At 43.7% G+C, this 19253-nt stretch overlaps 1 protein-coding gene across 2 annotated transcripts in view; it reads right to left on the bottom strand.

Moving 5' to 3' along the window:
• Positions 1-19253, bottom strand: part of setd3 (SET domain containing 3, actin histidine methyltransferase) — a 59752-nt gene that overhangs the window by 22119 nt on the left and 18380 nt on the right. For both annotated transcript variants that reach the window (XM_023994069.2, XM_023994066.2), the window contains exons 5-6: positions 18904-18976; positions 12902-13158 (exon numbers count right to left, since the gene is read on the bottom strand). In XM_023994069.2, the coding sequence (XP_023849837.1) occupies positions 12902-13158; positions 18904-18976 (330 nt within the window). The remainder of the gene's footprint in view (positions 1-12901; positions 13159-18903; positions 18977-19253) is intronic.

Consider the following 19253-nt stretch of genomic DNA (forward strand, 5'->3'; position numbering starts at 1 on the left):
TTACTTTGCATTCGCTGCATACAGAGGTCACCTTATGAGGTCCGCACACACAACTACAAACACACACACACACACACACACACACACACACTCTGCTATGCTTCACTTAGAAAGACATGTAGAACTGACTGACTGACAGTGTGTGTGGAATTCAAGGAAGGGGGGCTGGGATGGACTGGACAGGGAGGGAGAGAAGAGGTTGTTTTTTTTTGTCCGTCTCCAAGCCACTCAACATGTACGGAAGGTACAATCAGGTCAATTCAATTCAAAGCCAATGCGACAAGCTAATTTTCCAGCCCGGTCATCTGCGGCCGGCCCGCTTTAGAAAAACAGAGAGAGGGATGAGAGAGGGGCTGACGTTGACAGTAGTCATTACATTGACACCAGCCCCCAACCTGAGCAGAGGACAGGAGAGAGGAGAGGGGGGAGGGGGGCAGAAGAGGGATGAGCGAGGGAAGGAGGAGTAGAGGAGAGGGAAAGGAGGAAGAGGTGCGGCGAAGATGACAAAATAATGAAAGAGGGAGTGTGGAGAGGGGGATGAGGTGAAAGGAGACGTAGTGGAGAAGAGAGGAAATGTGGCCAGGACACAGACACGCCTTCCACACAGAGCTCAAGCCAACCGAGAAGGAGAGTTCACAAAGTTAGGAGGAGACATCTCTACACGTCACCTTACTTTTACTGTTCAACACCACGGGCCATGAGGTGTCTGGGCTTCCAGCACAACTCCGTCACCACACAAAAGGAATAACATACTAGTGATGCTGCTGTTCCCGCACATGTTATTTTACCATAATTAGAGTGATTTACATTTCTTGTTTGTTTTCAGTTGTTTTGTTTCCTGATGTTTGTGTATTGCAGTCTTTGGGTTTTAGCAACAGTATATAACACCTATGTAGTATTATTATAACAACATGGGCGGGAAAATAACTATGCTCATGTCATCAGTATTGCAATCTACTATTTTACCTTCATATCACCGTATACAACCCACCACTACCACCTTGCGGTCATTGTTGGTACTGTCTTTATAGAGAGGTGACTAGGGGTGTAATCTTTAGTCCAAACTGTTGCTAACGTAAATCATTTCGCAATGAAAACTAGAGTTTCTATTGGTCAGATTCAGTTAAGACCCTCCCTTTTTGTCCCGTTTACATCTGTTTGGTTCCTAGTGACTACACTCCCGCTGTCAAGACCACAAAACAGAACATTTCTGTCAAATAGCAGCCACTTAATAATTTACTATTCTCCTTAATTCAGTCAAATGCATGAAAGCAACGATTGAGAGGAAACGGTAACTAGGGATGAGGGCGAGTACTCAATTCAATGTTTGCACCAGATTCTTAACGAGTGAAATGTATAAGCCCTGACCAAGAAATTTTTACTTTCGTGGAGTATGAAGTACAATGAAAATATTTAAAATGACATGCCTTAAATGAATGATGAATGGTATTAGGACTAGTAATAAACCATAATCTAGCCCTCCATTTGGCAAATCTGACCATAATTCTATCCTCCTGATTCCTGCTTACAAGCAAAAATTAAAGCAGGAAGCACCAGTGACTCACTCAATACGGAAGTGGTCTGATGACGCAGTTGCTAAGCTACAGTACTGTTTTGCTAGTACAGACTGGAATATGTTCCGGAATTCATCCGATGGCATTGAGTAGTGTGTCGATGACGTCGTCCCCATAGTGACCATACGTACATACCCAAACCAGAAGCCATGGATTACAGGCAACATTCCCAATGAGCTAAAGAGAGCTGCCTCTTTCAAGGATTGGGACACTAACCCAAACGCTTAAAATAAATCCCACTATGCACTCCGACGAACCATCCAACAGGCAATGCGTCAATACAGGACTAAGATTGAATCCTACTACACCGGCTCTAATACTCGTCAGATGTGGCAGGGCTTGCAAACCATTACAGACTACAAAAGAAAAGCCAGCCACGAGCTGCCCAGTGACACGAGCCTACCAGACAAGCTAAATTACTTCTAAGCACCTTTCAAGGCAAGCAACACTGAAGCATGCATACGTGCACCAGCTGTTCCAGACGACTGTGTGATCATGGTCTCAATAGCCGATGTGAGTAACACCTTTAAACAGGTTAACATTCTAAAACTAAGATGTTTTCTCAGTGCATGCACTGACCAAATGGCAAGTGTCTTCACTGACATTTTCAACCTGTCCCTGACTGAGTCTGTAATACTAACATGTCTCAAGCAGACCACCATAGTCCCTGTGCCAAAGACAGCCAAGGTAACATACCTAAATGACTACCAACACGTAGTACTCACGTCTCTAGCCATGAAGTGCTTTGAGAGGCCAGAAACCATAGACCCACTCCAATTTGCAGACCGCACCAACAGATCAACAGATGATGCAATCTCTATTGCACTCCACACTGCTCTTTCCCTCCTGGACAAAAGGAACACCTACGTGAGAATGCTGTTCATTGACTACAGCTCAGAGTTCAACACCATAGTGCCCTCAAAGCTCATCACTAAGCTAAGAAACCTGGGACTAAACACCTCCCTCTGCAACTGGATCCAGGACTTCCTGACGGGCCACCCCCAGGGTGTGAGGGTAGACAACAACATGTCTCCCACGCTGATCCTCAACACGGGGAACCCCTCAAGGGTGTGTGCTTATTCCCCTCCTGTACTCCCTGTTCACCCACGACTCGGTGGCCAAGCATGACTCGAACACCATCATAAAGTTTTCAGTCAAAACATGACACAGCCTATAGGGAGGAGGTCAGAGACCTGGCAGTGTGGTGCCAGGATAACAACCTCTCCCTCAGTGTATCAAGACAAAGGAGCTGATCGTGGACTACAGGAAAAGGAGGACCGAGCACACCCCCATTCACATCGACGGGGCTGTAGTGGAGCAGGTTGAGAGCTTCAAGTTCCTTGGTGTCCACATCACCAACAAACTAACATGGTCCAAACACACCAAGACAGTCGTGAAGAGTGCACGACAACACCTATTCCCCCTCAGCAGACTGAAAAGATTAGGCTTGGGTCGTCAGATCTTCAAAAAGTTCTACAGCTGCTCCATCGAGAGCATCCTGACTGGTTGCATCACCGCCTGGTATGGCAACTACTCGGCATCCGACCGCAAGGTGCTACAGAGGGTAGTGCATATGGCCCTAGTCAGACTGTTCTCTCTGCTACCGCATGGCAAGCGGTACCGGAGAGCCATGTCTAGGTCCAAAAGGCTCCTTAACACCTTCTACCCCCAAGCCATAAGACTGCTGAACAGTTAATCAAATGGCTACCCAGACTCTTTGCATTGACCCCCCCCCTCTGCTTTATGCTGCTGCTACTCGCTGTTCATCTATGCATAGTGACTTTACCCCTATCTACATGTATATATTACCTGAACTAACATGTACCCCCGCACATTGACTCACTACAGGTACCCTCTGTATATATATAGCCTCGTTATTGTTTTTTTATTGTGTGACATTTGTTTTTTTACTTTAGTTTATTCAGTAAATATTATCTCAACTCTTATTTTTCTTAAAACTGCACTGTTGGTTAAGGGCTTGTAAGTGAGCATTTCACGAAAAGGTCTACACCTGTTGTATTCGGCGCATGTGACAAATACAATTCTACTTTTGATTTGAGCCGCCCACCTTCAACTGAGAACCAAGAAACATTTCATCAAAAACATGTCAACATACCAGTCCAGATCAGCCAAGAGACAATGACAAACATTAACTATTGCCACGACAAATTTTTCATATTGATGTCTTATCTTGACAGTAATGTGAAATGTGAATGTTTTTTCCTCTTCTCTAATTGACTTATTTAATGACAGAAACAAAGCGCTCGAACTAAAGAAAGTGAAAATAATTTAGAGAATTTTTATTTTTTATTGCTCCTCCAATCCCTTTGCTAAGAAAGGGACTACAGAACCTAAAGAGAGTTGTCTAGTCTACGAGCCAAATGTCACCCTACATAGTGCACTACTATTGACCAGCGCCCTATAGCTCTAATGCACTATATAGGGAATAGGGTGCCATTTGAGATGCAAACCTAGTCTTCAGTGGTTTGATCAAAAGGGAGAGCTGGAATGAATACCTCATTTTAACATGTCAGTTAATAACTAAATTAGCATACTGGGAGAGAGATTTGCATCACAATATCTGTCTTGCCTTTCTTCTATTTCATAATAAAACTGTAATCACATTGTCTCTCCGTCTTCCTCACTGAAGCTACCTACAGCTGTCTACAGATAAACTGGGCCGTTCAAACTTAACCGCTATAGAGAGTAGAGGTACTGGTATTAACCCCTAAGAAAAGGAGGCGACCATTCAACCGTTATCAATTTTATATCGACAGTATAAAGCCTATATGTTATCATGCCGCTCATATGGAGATTTCAGTCATAGGGTGCTTGAGAACGTTGTGAATGACACCGACTCTCCCCCCAAAATGTGAATAAAGATCATAAATGTGTTGTATATATGACATGTTACAGTACTCACCCACAAACACCCTCCGTATCCCAAATGGCACCGCATTCTCTATAGGTCACTACTTTGACCAAAAGACGTACACCATATAGTGAACAGCAATAGTAGTGCATCCACCAATCACACAGGAGCTGTTTTCAGTTCAGACTAAGAGCTTTAGGAGAAGAAACAGCTCCTCCTGTTGGTCATGCGATGGTCATACAGGACAGAAACCGCCCATGCCTGCCCCTCTCTCTCACTGTCATTAGCAGCTTATCAGGTCCTCTGAAATTGGGTGCAAGAGTCGATTCTGAAGCTGCTCTCCTCATTTCCCTACAGCTGGGAGCCTCTTCTAACCCGATCCCTCTCGCCGGGCACGCACTGACAGACAGGTGGACGTGCAAAGACAGAGATGGAAGGACAGAGAGATGGAAGGATGGGAAAGAAGAGAGAGAGGCAGACAGAGAGAGACCTGACTGGACTTTTAACAAGAGCCAAACGAACCCAGCACAGAGATTTACTCTGTACCTGGCTTCAAGGTGAATGTTATACAGCTGTAGCGATAACTCTTTCTGTAGGAAATAAGTCAACTTACAATACCAGGCTTTGGATCTGTGACTTTGCCGACACTAAGAACTGGGATCTGAATTGAAGGTTCTAAAGTTCACATGAACACTGCCTGGCACAAAAATATATCACAGAAAGAGTCCGAATTATTACAAATAATTCTGTGGGAAAGTTAACCTGAGCATGCCCAAATAAAGTTAGTCATTTGCAAATTAAACCATGTTCATAATTATCCTTCAGGTAGATATGAGTTAAGGCTTTACTTGAAAAGTTTAAGTAGGAAATTAAAAGAATTTCAGCTACAAAATAGCTTCAGTCAATCACATTTCATGGCTTTCTGAAAAGAGTTCACAGAATTTGTTTCGCCACTCACAGCTGTCCCCCAGTGTCTGTTATGAAGATATGTTATTGAAGCAATACAGACCAAATTAAAGTGTCTTGAGTTGTATTTGCATGTTCTACTTTCCTGTAGAAATAGGAGGTGACTGGGACAGGCAATTTTAACATCCATATTATGCATTTCTTTTGGGGGGGGGGGGGGGGTAAAACATGCACCTTACAGGGCTCCCGAGTGGCGCAGCGGTCTAAGGCACTGCATCTCAGTGCAAGAGGTGTCACTACAGCCACTGGTTCAAATCCAGGCTGCATCACATCCGGCTGTGATTGTGAGTCCCACAGGGCGGCGTACAATTGGCCCAGCGTCGTCCGGGTTTGGCCGTCATTTGTTCTCAACTGACTTGCCTAGTTAAATAAAAGGTTAAATACAAAATAGGCTAGGCCTATTATATTAATTTCTCAACTGTCCTAACACATCGCTTATATTTACAACAGGAGTATAGCCTACCTGTCTGGCATGAAAATGAACCACGTGAAAATTGTCCTCCATTTAATATTTAAGTGCATAGATGACATGTTTTTTCCCCCACTGCCCCTGTTTCGATACAAGTGCATGATAATGGTCCACATATTATTTATACATAAAGACAGGATTAAATCAAGAATAGTCTGATGGGTGACAATATTAACTAGTGGCCAAATAACTTCTTAAAATGAAGCACATGAATCCGCTTTACAAGGTGTGTAGAGCTTAACTGGTATGCATAAGCAGCGCGTGAGTTTGACAAAAATCATTTTTCACCATAAAAATGCACCCTTATAGTAAAAGCATTCCATGCATAACTGCATTTGCGGTCACTTTTGATAATGGTGTTTTCTGCTAATGGAACATTTCAGCTTATAGCCTACTGCCATCTGCGCTTTGCTGCGCTTATGTGAAGAAATGGCCTAATAGTTTATCAACATTGTAAGCTAAAAGTTCTGATCTGTTGCATTAGACACATTGCGGGAAAAAAATATTTTTGATGCTAGTGGTTGTGTTAATTTGGGATCGCGCACTCCCTCAAATCAATTGGAGAGAAAAAATCCTTTCAATTTTATTCAGGCTGGTATAGGTTCAGGTACATGGCTTTTTAAAACTTTTTAAAATGTAGATGTTCCAAAGGTCTGCATCAGTGGCGTGTAGGCTGTGTGGAAGCCAGGACATGCTAAATGTGTTTATGTTAATTAACTGTCGATTACCGTGAGACCGACAGTTATTTGCTTGACAATCACCGGCTGACGACATTTTGTGACCGCCACAGCCCTAACTGTTTCCTAGATAGAAAGACGAGAAGAGTGTTTATAAACAATATGTGAAAAGTCCAAGTGTCTTTTTCAAATGTACTCCTCAGTCTAGCCACGGCAAACACACACACAGAAGAGACTGTCTACACACAACATACGTTTCAAGATGTTTTGCAACGTCAGCAGCAGAAGTAGTACAAAGCCCGTACAGGCAGACAGTATTGCATCCTCCTTCCTGCTCAAAAGTTGTTGCAATCTCAGGGTCATGGGAGTGTTGCGCAATGTTGCGATCATGAACAAAGCTTTGTTGTAGGTGCAATGAAACGCAACTTTTACTAGATTATCCCAAATGACAACGCATAGACAGAGCACTCCCACTCACCTGGGATGACCTTGTAGAAGTCTATAGAAAAGCTAGTTAGAATAGGACTTTCTTTAGCAATCCTGAGTCTGTGTGTGTGTGTGTGTGTGTGTGTGTGTGTGTGTGTGTGTGTGTCACGGATTCCGTTAGGTAAATGTTGCGTTGGACATTTGACGAGCAGCATTTTAATTTAACGAGTTATGAGAAATGAAGCAGACCCATATGCATTGGGGTGTCCACCCACAGTGCTCAGAATGACAAATGAAATGATGGATACTCATCTTAACAAAACATGTAACTCGAGGATGCAACGGCGTGCGTCCTTACCGAATTCCGATTTGCACTTTGAAGATGCCACATTTACTTTTCCTCAGGCAACAAGACGAGTATTGAACAGCGAAAAATTCTCTAGCCTATGTCAATCTAATATCCCCCATAGTAGAACAGTTGACCTATTCTAATGGTCAGCTTGTCCTTCTGTGTGAGAAATAGCCAATTCCGATGGCACGATAGACCTCAAATTCATACAACCAGAAGGCTACAGTAATTTTTTTTTAAAGCAATGAGGCTGATGCAACAGAACAGAACGTTTAGCTAAACATTTATAAATTATTATTTATTCACATCATAAGGCCAGCAATGTGCACAAGGCAGTAACCCACACTTAAATGTTCATTCCATAATGAAATTAGTGGGAAAATACCGTTGTCAAAAGCACACCGCACATGCCTGCGGTTTCACCTGACAGATTTTTTTTTTTTTAAAGGGAGATCTAAAGATGCAACAACTTTCATGGGTTGCTAATATGACTAGGATTGTGCCTTAAGAAAAAAAAAAAATCTAAAACAAGGGTGGGACTGGAAAAAAATGTGCGCATCTCTCTACACTGAACAAAAAAATTTATGCAAAATGCAACAACTTCAAAGATTTTACAGAGTTACAGTTCATAAGAAAATCTGTCAATTGAAATAAATAAATTTGCCCATAATCTATGGATTTCACATGACTAGGAATAAAGATATGCATCTGTTGGTCACAGATAACTTAAAAAAATTAAATAGGTGCGTGGATCAGAAAACCAGTCAGTATCTGGTGTGACCACCATTTGCATCACGCAGTGCGACGCATCTCCTTCGCATAGAGTTGATCAGGCTGTTGATTGTGGCCTGTGGAATACAATGGCTCTTCAATGGTTGTGCGAAGTTGCTGGATATTGGCGGGAACTGGAACACGCTGTCATACCAGTCGATTTAGAGCATCCCAAACATGGGTGACATGTCTGGTGAGTATGCAGGCCGTGGAAGAAGTGGAGAATTTTCAGCTTCCAGGAATTGTGTACGTATCCTTGCGACATGGGGCCGTGCATTATCATGCTGAAACATAAGGTGATAGCGGCGGATGAATGGAAACACAATGAGCCTCAGGATCTCGTCACAGTATCTCTGTGCATTCAAATTGCCATCGATAAAATGCAATTGTGTTCGTTGTCCGTAGCTTATGCCTGCCCATACCCTAACCCCACCACCATGGGGCACCTTGATTTCAATGTTGTGAACAACAAACCACTCGCCCACACAACACCATACATGCAGTCTGCCCGGTACAGTTGGAACCAGGATTCATCCGTGAAGAGCACACTTCTCCAGCGTGCCAGTGGCCATCGAAGGTGAGCATTTGCCGACTGAAGCCAGTTACCAGGCTGAACTGCAGTCAAGTCAAGACCCTGGTGAGATGGACAAGCACGCAGATGAGCTTCACTGAAGCCAGTTACCGAGGCTGAACTGCAGTCAAGTCAAGACCCTGGTGAGATGGACAAGCACGCAGATGAGCTTCACTGAAGCCAGTTACCAGGCTGAACTGCAGTCAAGTCAAGACCCTGGTGAGATGGACAAGCACGCAGATGAGCTTCACGAAGCCATGTACCAGGCTGAACTGCAGTCAAGTCAAGACCCTGGTGAGATGGACAAGCACGCAGATGAGCTTCACTGAAGCCAGTACCAGGCTGAACTGCAGTCAAGTCAGACCCTGGTGAATGGACAAGCACGCAGATGAGCTTCACTGAAGCCAGTTACCAGGCTGAACTGCAGTCAAGTCAAGACCCTGGTGAGATGGACAAGCACGCAGATTGAGCTTCACTGAAGCCAGTTACCAGGCTGAACTGCAGTCAAGTCAAGACCCTGGTGAGATGGACAAGCACGCAGATGAGCTTCACTGAAGCCAGTTCCCAGGCTGAACTGCAGTCAAGTCAAGCCCCTGGTGAGATGGACAAGCACGCAGATGAGCTTCCCCGAAGACAGTTTCAGGCAGTTTTTTTCTGTTGTGCAAACGCAGTTTCATCAGCTGTCCGGGTGGCTGGTCTCATACGATCCCGCAGGTAAAGAAGCCAGATGTGGAGAAAGAAGCTTTATGTGCGTATGGAACATTTCTGGGATCTTTTTTTTCAGCTCATGAAACACGGGACCAACACTTCACATGTTGCGTGTATATTTTTGTTCTGTACATACAGTATGCCAACAGTATGCCAACAGTGCGCAACAATGCATAATTTATCATAACCATTGCAGATAACCAATCCTAATGGCTTCATATACAGTGCCTTCAGGAAAGTATTTAGACCCCTTGACTTTTTCCACATTTTGCTACGTTACAGCCTTATTCTAAATCGTTTCCCCCCCCTCAATCTACAAACACCCCATAATGACAAAGCAAAAATATGTTATAATTTGTAAATTTATTACGAATAAAAAACTGAAATCTCACATTGACATAAGTATTCAGACCCTTTACTCAGTACTTTGTTGAAGCACCTTTGGCAGCGATTACAGTCTCGAGTCTTCTTGGGTATGACGCTACAAGCTTGGCACACCTGTATTTGGGTGGTTTCTCCCATTCTTCTCTGCAGATCCTCTCAAGCTCTGTCAGGTTGGATGGGGAGCGTTGCTGCACAGCTATTTTCAGGTCCCTCCAGAGATGTTCGATCAGGTTCAAGTCTGGGCTCTGGCTGGGCCACTCAAGAACATTCAGAGACTTGTCCCGAAGCCACTCCTCTGCGTTGTCTTGGCTGTGTGCTTAGAGTCGTTAACCTGTTGGAAGGTGAACCTTCGCTCCAGTCTGAGGTCCTGAGCGCTCTGGAGCAGATTTTAATCTGTACTCTTTGTACTTTGCTCCAGTCCCTGCCGCTGAAATACATCCCCACAGCATGATGCTGCCACCACGCTTCACCGTAGGGATGGTGCCAGGTTACCTCCAGACGTGACGCTTGGCATTCAGGCCAAAGATTTCAATCTTGGTTTCATCAGACCAGAGAATCTTGTTTCTCATTGTCTGAGAGTCTTTAGGTGCCTTTTGGTAAACTCCAAGCAGGCTATCATGTGCCTTTTACTGAGGAGTGGCTTCCGTCTGGCCACTCTACCATACCAAAGGCCTGATTGGTGGAGCGGTGCAGAGATGGTTGTCCTTCTGGAAGTTTCTCCCATCTCCACAGAAGAACCTCCCTGACCAAGGCCCTTCTCCCATGACTACTCAGTTTGGCTGGGCGGCCAGCTCTCGGAAGAGTATTGGTGGTTCATAACTTACTAACTTTAAGAATGATGGAGGCCGCTGTGTTCTTGGGGACCTTCAATGCTGCAGAAATGTTTTGGTACCCTTGCCCAGATCTGCGCCTCGACACAATCTTGACTCGGAGCTCTAAGGACAATTCCTTTGACCTCATGGCTTGGTTTTTGCTCTGACATGCACTGTCAACTGTGGGACCTTATATAGACAGGCGTGTACCTTTTCAAATCATGTCCAGTCTTTTGAATTTACCACAGGTGGACTCCAATCAAGTTGTAGATACATCAAGGATGATCAATGGAAACAGGATGCACAGGAGGTCCATTTCGAGTCTCATAGAAAAGGGTCTGAATACTTATGGGGTATTGTGAGTAGATTGATGAGAGTTAAAAAAAATGATTCATTCAATTTTAGAATAAGGCTGTAAAGTAACAAAATGTGGAGTCTGAATACCTTCTGAATGCACTGTATTTTAGAGTAAAAAACATGTAATATAACACTGAAGTGATTCGCATCTCACGTCTGGAACAATTATTCTCAAAGATAACTTGAAATGGGGCTCAATTCGGCAAGTTGAAAGACATTTTCAGGGTTACAACCAAACTCTGTCTTTTCAATAGACAGGTGTTCGATTTACTTTATCAGGCCAGTTTCTTGGAATGTTCTATACGGATTAACAATTCTACATTGAACACTGCATGGGAATGAATTATGGCCAAAGCATCTGTTTGATCCTGAAGTCTTGACACACCAAAATAGGTCAGTTTAAGCTAGAGATATCTGTTTTCATGCATGGGCTGCGTCTCAATCCACCACATCCGCCTACGTCAGCCATCCACATCTGCAGTGGAAGGTGGCTGAGCTACAGTGGTGTTTGTCAGAGCAGGAGACGGGTCTTAATGACCAACGAAAATACGCTCTGTCTTTATCAAACTAATATTTGTGCATATTATCAGTGTGGTAGTAGCCTAGGCTAACCAATTCTAAATGCCACTTGCAGTTAAAAAAAGTAGGGTCGTCACTGAGGTAAGTTACCACAGCCACAAAGTAATAAACCCTGCTTGTTTCTACAATTTTGCATCTAAAAATCTGATTTTAAACCTAACCCTTAACCACACTGTTAAMCTTATGCCTAACCTTAAATTACAACCAAAAAGCACATTTTTGCTTATGAATTTTTATAGAGCCAATTTTGACTTTGTGGGTATCGTAACTAGTGACAACCGCAAGGTAGCCTAAGCAGAAAATTACGCATTTATTCCAAAACTGCAGCTCATTTCTGGAACACATATTTCCCTACTTCAGTCAACCAGTCCATTTTGAATTTGTGATAAAACTATCATCATTTGACAAGGAATGGAGCTTGCGTATCCCATCAGTTCGATACGTTTTTACAGGCAATTATTTCTATAGGCACACACAGCACGCATGTGTAGAGCAAGCAGTCGGAAAGCAACTGAGTGAGTGAGGGATGAAGGGGAAAGGGATTTAGGAGGCAGAACTGTGTGATGCGTAAACTGTGTGATGCTTGGCTTGGTTTATTTTTTGTTGTGTCCCGCAAATGCACAAATGGAACACTAGAGTCAAAGCAAAATAACGTCGTCTTCAAGACAACATTTTCACCAAACAGTTTTCCAGTATTTGAAAAAAAAAAGAGCTCTCTGGTAAATAGAGTTTTAACATCAGTTTGAGTACTTGATTACTCACGCCCATCAATATGTGTAACGTGCTGCAGCCTGCCTACCGTTAACTAATGCATTTGAATGGTAAAAGGGAAGCGCACTTCAATTACCACCTGAGAAAGAAAAAAATGTTTTGCTCTTTTTAAAATCGTGGCCATCAAAACTGTTAACACACAACTGCATTTACAACTGTTAAGCAATGGTTGAGCTTATTAAAAGCACGTTTCACTCCGGCAGCAACGAATGAGCCGTTTGAAAAGTTGTAGCAGCAACTCACGCGCTGTCTGACAGGTTTTCCTCTCTTAGGCTCTGTACGCTGTGCGCGTGTGATAAGCATAACGACTTACAAAAATACACGAGCCAATTTAATTCCACTAAATTAGGCAAATTAACCGATACACCTTGACCAATAAGCATGGCCAGTCAAATGTAAATGTATGTCCATCAATGAATAGGCTAAAAGCATTATTTTGCAACGGGATTTTTCTGCATCTCCCAGGCTAATTTTTGGGGATCGGACCAAAACCTTACCGGCTAACGGAAGCCCTGGTGTGTGAAAAGCAAGCGACTGAGTATGAGAGAGCAGGAGTGAGTGAGTGTGAGAGAGTACAAGTGAGCGAGCGAGCGTGAATACCCATCTGCCATTCACCTGGATGACTTTGTAGAAGTACGCGTACTGCCGAGCGGTGTTCTTGTACTGGCTGAGGACGTCCTGAATGGCTTGAGTGGACAGCAGGTGGCGTACTTCTTCCTCCTCGTAATAGAGAGGGGTGTCGTAGTCCCAGGGGAGGGTCTTGATGTAGGGCAGCCAGGGGGAGGAGGGGTCAGCCCGCTCACACAGCAGGTGGAGGGCCAGGGTCACATTACCCATGGCTTGGAGAATACGGTCCTGGCTGTACAGGGGACCTGGGAGGGAGAGAGGAGAATTTACATACAGAACAGTGTGTGTGTGTGTGTGTGTGTGTGTGTGTGTGTGTGTGTGTGTGTGTGTGTGTGTGTGTGTGTGTGTGTGTGTATAGAGGTGTATGCGTGAACCCTAGGGGAGGACAAAGCACAAGGGGTTTCAAATGTCAGAGCTCAAAGCCTTGTTGTCAAATCAAACGTTATTTGTCACATGCGCCGAATACAACAGGTGTAGACCTTACAGTGAAATGCTTTCTTACAAGCCCTTAACCAACAATGCAGTTAAGAAAAATAAGTAAAGTAAAAAAATAAAAATTAAATAGATGAGTAAAAATGTAAATAACAAATAATTAAAGTAGCAGCAGTAAAATTACAGTAGCAAGGCTATATACAGGGGGTACCGGTACAATGTGCTGGGGCACAGGTTAGTCAAGGTAATATGTACATGTAGGTAGAGTTAAAGTGACCAAGCATAGAAAACAAACTGAGAGTAGCAGCAGCGTAACAGAGGGGGGACAATGCAAATAGTCCGGGTAGCCATTTGATTAGCTGTTCAGGAGTCTTATGGCTTGGAAGGTATAAGCTGTTAAGAAGCGTTTTGGACCTAGACTTGGCGCTCCGGTACCGTTTTCCGTGCGGTAGCAGAGAGAACAGTCTATGACTAGGGTGGCTGGACAATTTGGTGTCTTAGACAATTTTTAGGGCCTTCCTCTGACACCATCTATAGAGGACCTGGATGGCAGGAAGCTTGGCCCCAGTGAGCTACTGGGTCATACGCACCACCCTCTCTAATGCCTTGCGATCAGATGCTGAGTAGTTGCCATACCAGGCAGTAACGCAACCAGTCAGGATGCTCTCGATGGTTCAGCTGTAGAACTTTGAGGATCTGAGGACCCATGCCAAATCTTCTCCTGAGGGAGAATAGGTGTTGTCGTGCCCTCTTCACGACTGTCTTGGTGTGTTTGGACCATGATATAGTTTGTTGGTGATGTGGACACCAAGGAACTTGAAGCTCTCAACCTGCTCCACTACAGCCCCGTCGATGTGAATGGGGGTGTGCTCGGTCCTCCTTTTCCTGTATTCCACAATCATCTCCTTTGTCTTAATCACGTTGAGGGAAAGATTGTTATCCTGGCACCACACTGCCAGGTCTCTGACCTCCTCCCTATAGGCTCTCATCGTTGTCGGTGATCAGGCATACCACTGTTGTGTCGTCAGGTAAACGTATTGATGGTGTTGGGAGTCGTGTCTGGCCATGCAGTCATGAGTGAACAGGGAGTACTGGAGGGGACTGAGCACGCACCCCTGAGGAGCTCCCGTGTTGAGGATCAGCGTGGCAGATGTGTTGTTACCTACCCTTACCACCTGGGGGCGGCCTGTCAGGAAGTCCAGGATCTAGTTGCAGAGGGAGGCGTTTAGTCCCAGGGTCCTTAGCTTAGTGATGAGCTTTGAGGGCCCTATGGATTTGAACACTGAGCTATAGTCAATGAATAGTATTCTCACGTAGGTGTTCCTTTTGTCCAGGAGTGAAAGGGCAGTATGGAGTGCAATAGAGATTGCATCATCTGTGGATCTGTTGGGGCGGTATGCAAATTGGAGTGGGTCTAGGGCTTCTGGGATAATGGTGTTGATGTGCGCCATGACCAGCCTTTCAAAGCACTTCATGGCTACAGACGTGTGTGCTACGGGTCGGTAGTCAGTTCTTGGGCACAGGGACTATGGTGGTCTGCTTGAAACATGTTGGTATTACAGACTCGGTCAGGGACAAGTTGAAAATGTCAGTGAAGACACTTGCCAGTTGGTCAGCGCAAGCTCGGAATACACGTCCTGGTAATCCGTCTGGCCTTGTGAATGCAGCCTTGTGAATGTTGACCTGTTTAAAAGGTCTTACTCACATCGGCTACGGAGAGTGTGATCACACAGTCATCCGGAACAGCTGATGCTCTCATGCATGTTTCAGTGTTGCTTGCCTCGAAGCGAGCATAGAAGTAATTTAGCTCACATGGAAGGCTTGTGGGCGTAAACCCCGCCAGCTGTATGCTAATCATGTCGTCGTTCAGCCACGACTCGGTGAAACATAAGGTATTACAGTTAATGTCCCGTTAATAGGATATTCGTGATCGTAGCTCGTGTATTTTGTTTTCCAATGATTGTGCATTGGCTAATAGGACTGATGGTAGAGGCAGATAACCCACTCGCCGCCGGATCCTTACAAGGCACCCAGACCTACGTCACCGATATATCTGTCTCCTGCCAATGATGGGGATGTGGGCCAGGTCGGGTGTCTGAAGTAAATCCTTCACGTCCGACTTGATTAAAGAAAAAATCTTTTGTCCAGTACGAAGTGAGTAATCGCTGTCCTGATATCTAGAAGCTCTTTTCGGTCATAAGAGACAGCGGCAGAAACATTATGTACAAAATAAGTTTCAAATAACGCGGGGGGGAAAAAAACACACAATTGGTTAGGAGACTAAAACGGCAGCCATCTTCTCCGGCGCCATCATCATGTTTTTTTAAAGGTAGGATCTTTATTTTCTCCACGTGCAATAGTTCTTCCACCAACAAATAGACAGATGTCCAGCTTGTCTGTATTTAACTGAACTTACACATTATGGGCAAAAACACAGTATATGGGCCTAGGGCTGGGTGATATGGTCAAAATATAATATCTCAATATTTTTCATATATATATATATTTATTTATTTTTTATTATTATTATTTTTTTTTTAATAAAAGTTCTAAATACGCTTTATGAGCAGTTCATGACCTTAGGGTGGATCCAAAATTAATTCTCTGCATTTCCTGCACTTGTGTTATGTCCACACTGTGCCATGCAGGGCTGCATGATATGGGCCAAATATCTAGGCCTAATTAATTGGTGAACTATTGGAATCATGGAAATAAAATTATTATTCTAATTCTATAGTTGGAATATTGTTTAACATGACAGTGAATTAGTAAGTCAGGGAGGAACTTTTGACAGGGTAGGAACCAAGTGTCAGTGTTTCCAGGTGACCCTAATTAGAGTTTACATTACACGTTTTCTTACCTAATGTAGCTAGCTAACATATTGATGCTTCGTCTATTCCTCTCTGATTTAGAAGATACCGTTGCAGAAACAGAGATGAGCCAATCACTGAAGACTGTTCTGTACAACACCCCTCATTTTAATGTCACCACAAACAACTTCAATGGTGGCAGTCTGACTGAGGTATGTGGTGAACGATAGAGCAGCGGAATAATTCAGTTTGAGTCCTCAGGCAAACGTTTGCTCTGACTTAGTACATTTAGCAAGCTACTAGCAAGCTAGCTAGCCAGCTAACCAGTGATTAGCAGCTAACAAGATTTATTTTAGCCGCAGACAGTAAGTAAGATACACAAACGAATAGTTTAATTATAGAATGCTTTTGGAAAGCAGCATGTCAGCAACATCTTGTTGCATCAATCGGACCATGCAGACTGCAGAATGAATGGCAAGAAAGTGCTTGTGACCAACGTTCCATGTAATGTTTTCCAGCATTGAACAATTTCAGGTCTGCACAAACTTTAACTTTGTGAAAAATCTGCGCAACTTCCAGCACTCATTTTACTGTGAACACTAAGGCTGTACCCATTTTAAAAGTTAGTTTTAACAGTGGCCAAGTAGGATACTGTGGCTATTTGATCATAATGTAGGCCTACCATTTAAAAATAAAATAAAAATTAAACGCATCCCATCAAATATTAACATGGAAATAGCTGTTCTATCTTTCAGCCTACTGTAACAGCCATTGTGTGGTGTTCAATCTAGGCCTACATTCCATAAAACCTTTGGGGGGAAAAACATGTAGGGCTTGACATTAACCTGTTTATACACTTGTCATTCAGACAAGGTGGTGACTGAAAATGTGTTTGATGCAAGAAACCACTTTACAAAATAAAAATGCATTATTATTCCAATACCATTACTACAGAGAATCAGACAAATTATGTTACCCTCTGCCTATTGGCTACAAGCCTGTCTCAAAACACAACACTGCCCATTTAAGACAAAAATAGCTCTTTATCAGACTCGCTTTCAAAGCTTTGCGCTCTTGTAAGAAGCAGTCTCTCCCCTATTGCTGACTACAAATCATCTATAACTGGGCTAACAACTCACTAACTAGCAAAGGATATGAACAAAATGTACACGTGGCTACATGCAGCTCTCGCTTAGATCTCAAAACAAGCGTATCTACTCACGACCGTTCATGCTGTAAACACAGTCCAGTTCAAAGTAAATGGCACAGGTCCATATATGGCAATAATCCATTTGCATATTGGCCAACTGCAGCTCTGATTGGTTACACACTGGTCTGTGTAGAGTACAGGCTGAGTCGTACATGTCAATGCAATAGAATCCTACTCCGATCTGTTCTGCCTACAACAAAATCTCTTGCATAGTTTGTTTTGTTTCGGTATGTTGCATTGAAAGTGGCTAATATTGTGTTGATTTTATCACAATTGCCACAGTAAAGGGAAACGTTGATGTGTTAACAGTGGTCACCAACCTTTTCTCAGTCAAGATCACTTTGAGACAAAGTGAGACAGCGGAGAGAGCAGCAGACTGAGCATCTCAAATTCTCTCCGCTCTCCCTTTCCTCCACTGACACTCACCAAATAGGGACACAGTCTTCCAGCTGATTGCAAAACTCAAGTCGCACCGCATTATTTCTGCTTCATGCACAAATTAATGTTGTTACTCCTATGAACAGAGAAAGTGAAATATTCCTTGATTTTAATAAAAGTCAAGCCTAATAATAACAACGCAAGCCTATAGATAGACTGTCCTACTCATTCATTACTGCTGCACTGCTTGTAGTAGCACTGAGTGGAAATAGGAAGAACGCGCATTTTATGGCTCAGAAAAGTGTTGAATAGGAAGTGTTGACAGTGATGAGTAAGAACTTAAACATGAACTCACTCATAAAAACAGCAGCTCTTTGCTGTATTCATTGACAGTCTCTAGTCGTGGTTTTAAATGTTTTGAAACCTCACAGTATCAACTTGGCTGTAGCTTTATTTTATTTTTATGGCTGCTACGTTACTGTCATCTGAGCCATCCGATTGGCCAGCGGTGGGCATATAGTGCACTCGATTTGCTCTCCGGGCCTGCCGGGAAGGCATAGTTTGTACCTTCAGACACGTGAAATGGTTCAAAATGGCAAGTCTGCCTACCCAGCGCAGCTGAATCGGGTGCACCTACCGCCAACAGCCCGAGATGAATAAAAAAAAATAGTCTTTATCGTTGGGATTTTTCAGAAATGTTTGGCGATCGACTAGGAATGCCTTGGAGATCTTCCACTGCTCTAGAAAGTTGACTGAAGTTCAATCTCGTGCTTCTCTCTGTCAGCTGATATTTCTACTGTGCAGTCCTGGGGGAGCTGCACTGCAGTCTCAAGGCTACTGCATGCCCGCGCTCAGCTTAGAGGGAACATTGCTTGTGACTCTGTGGTCGAGCAACTGCGCTCTCCTTGAGTGACAGGGGGCATGGCTTGGTGTGGGAAACAGCATGTAGCAGGAGGAGGGAGAAAGACGACTCAAGTAGCAAACTGAGTAAACTAGAAAAATGTATATAACACGCGCGTATCACTTTAAACAAACCAAACATTGAAATACTGTTATAGAAGTGAAAGTAAAAACCCAATACCGGTCTGTGTATCAATACCGCTATATAGTAAAATCCGGTATACCACTCAGCCCTCTACGGGGCTTACGTTGTCACTCACCCAGGACAGAGTTCTTGGCCGATTCCACAGTCATCAGCATCTTCCTGGGGATCCACAGAAACAGCTCCTCTGCCTGAGGAAACAAACGTTATCAGAATGGACAGTGGATTTCCATGCTTGAATTACATGGATGAATCTAAAGTTTGGCCCGTGATTTTAGTTCACCCCAGGCTTATTTGAATAATATTATTCATTGTACACTTAGTAAAAAATCATTCAAGAGTGTTAGCTACGCCATTGAGTAAACTCCCACCAACTCACAGAGAGAAAAGGGAAGAGAAAGGGCAGAGCCCTGTAGTGTTGCACGGCATACTGAAACTTCAGTACTTTTTCGATACCCCCAAAAGAAA

The sequence above is a fragment of the Salvelinus sp. IW2-2015 genome, linkage group LG9, assembly GCF_002910315.2.
Source record: "Salvelinus sp. IW2-2015 linkage group LG9, ASM291031v2, whole genome shotgun sequence".
Lineage (NCBI taxonomy): Eukaryota > Metazoa > Chordata > Actinopteri > Salmoniformes > Salmonidae > Salvelinus > Salvelinus sp. IW2-2015.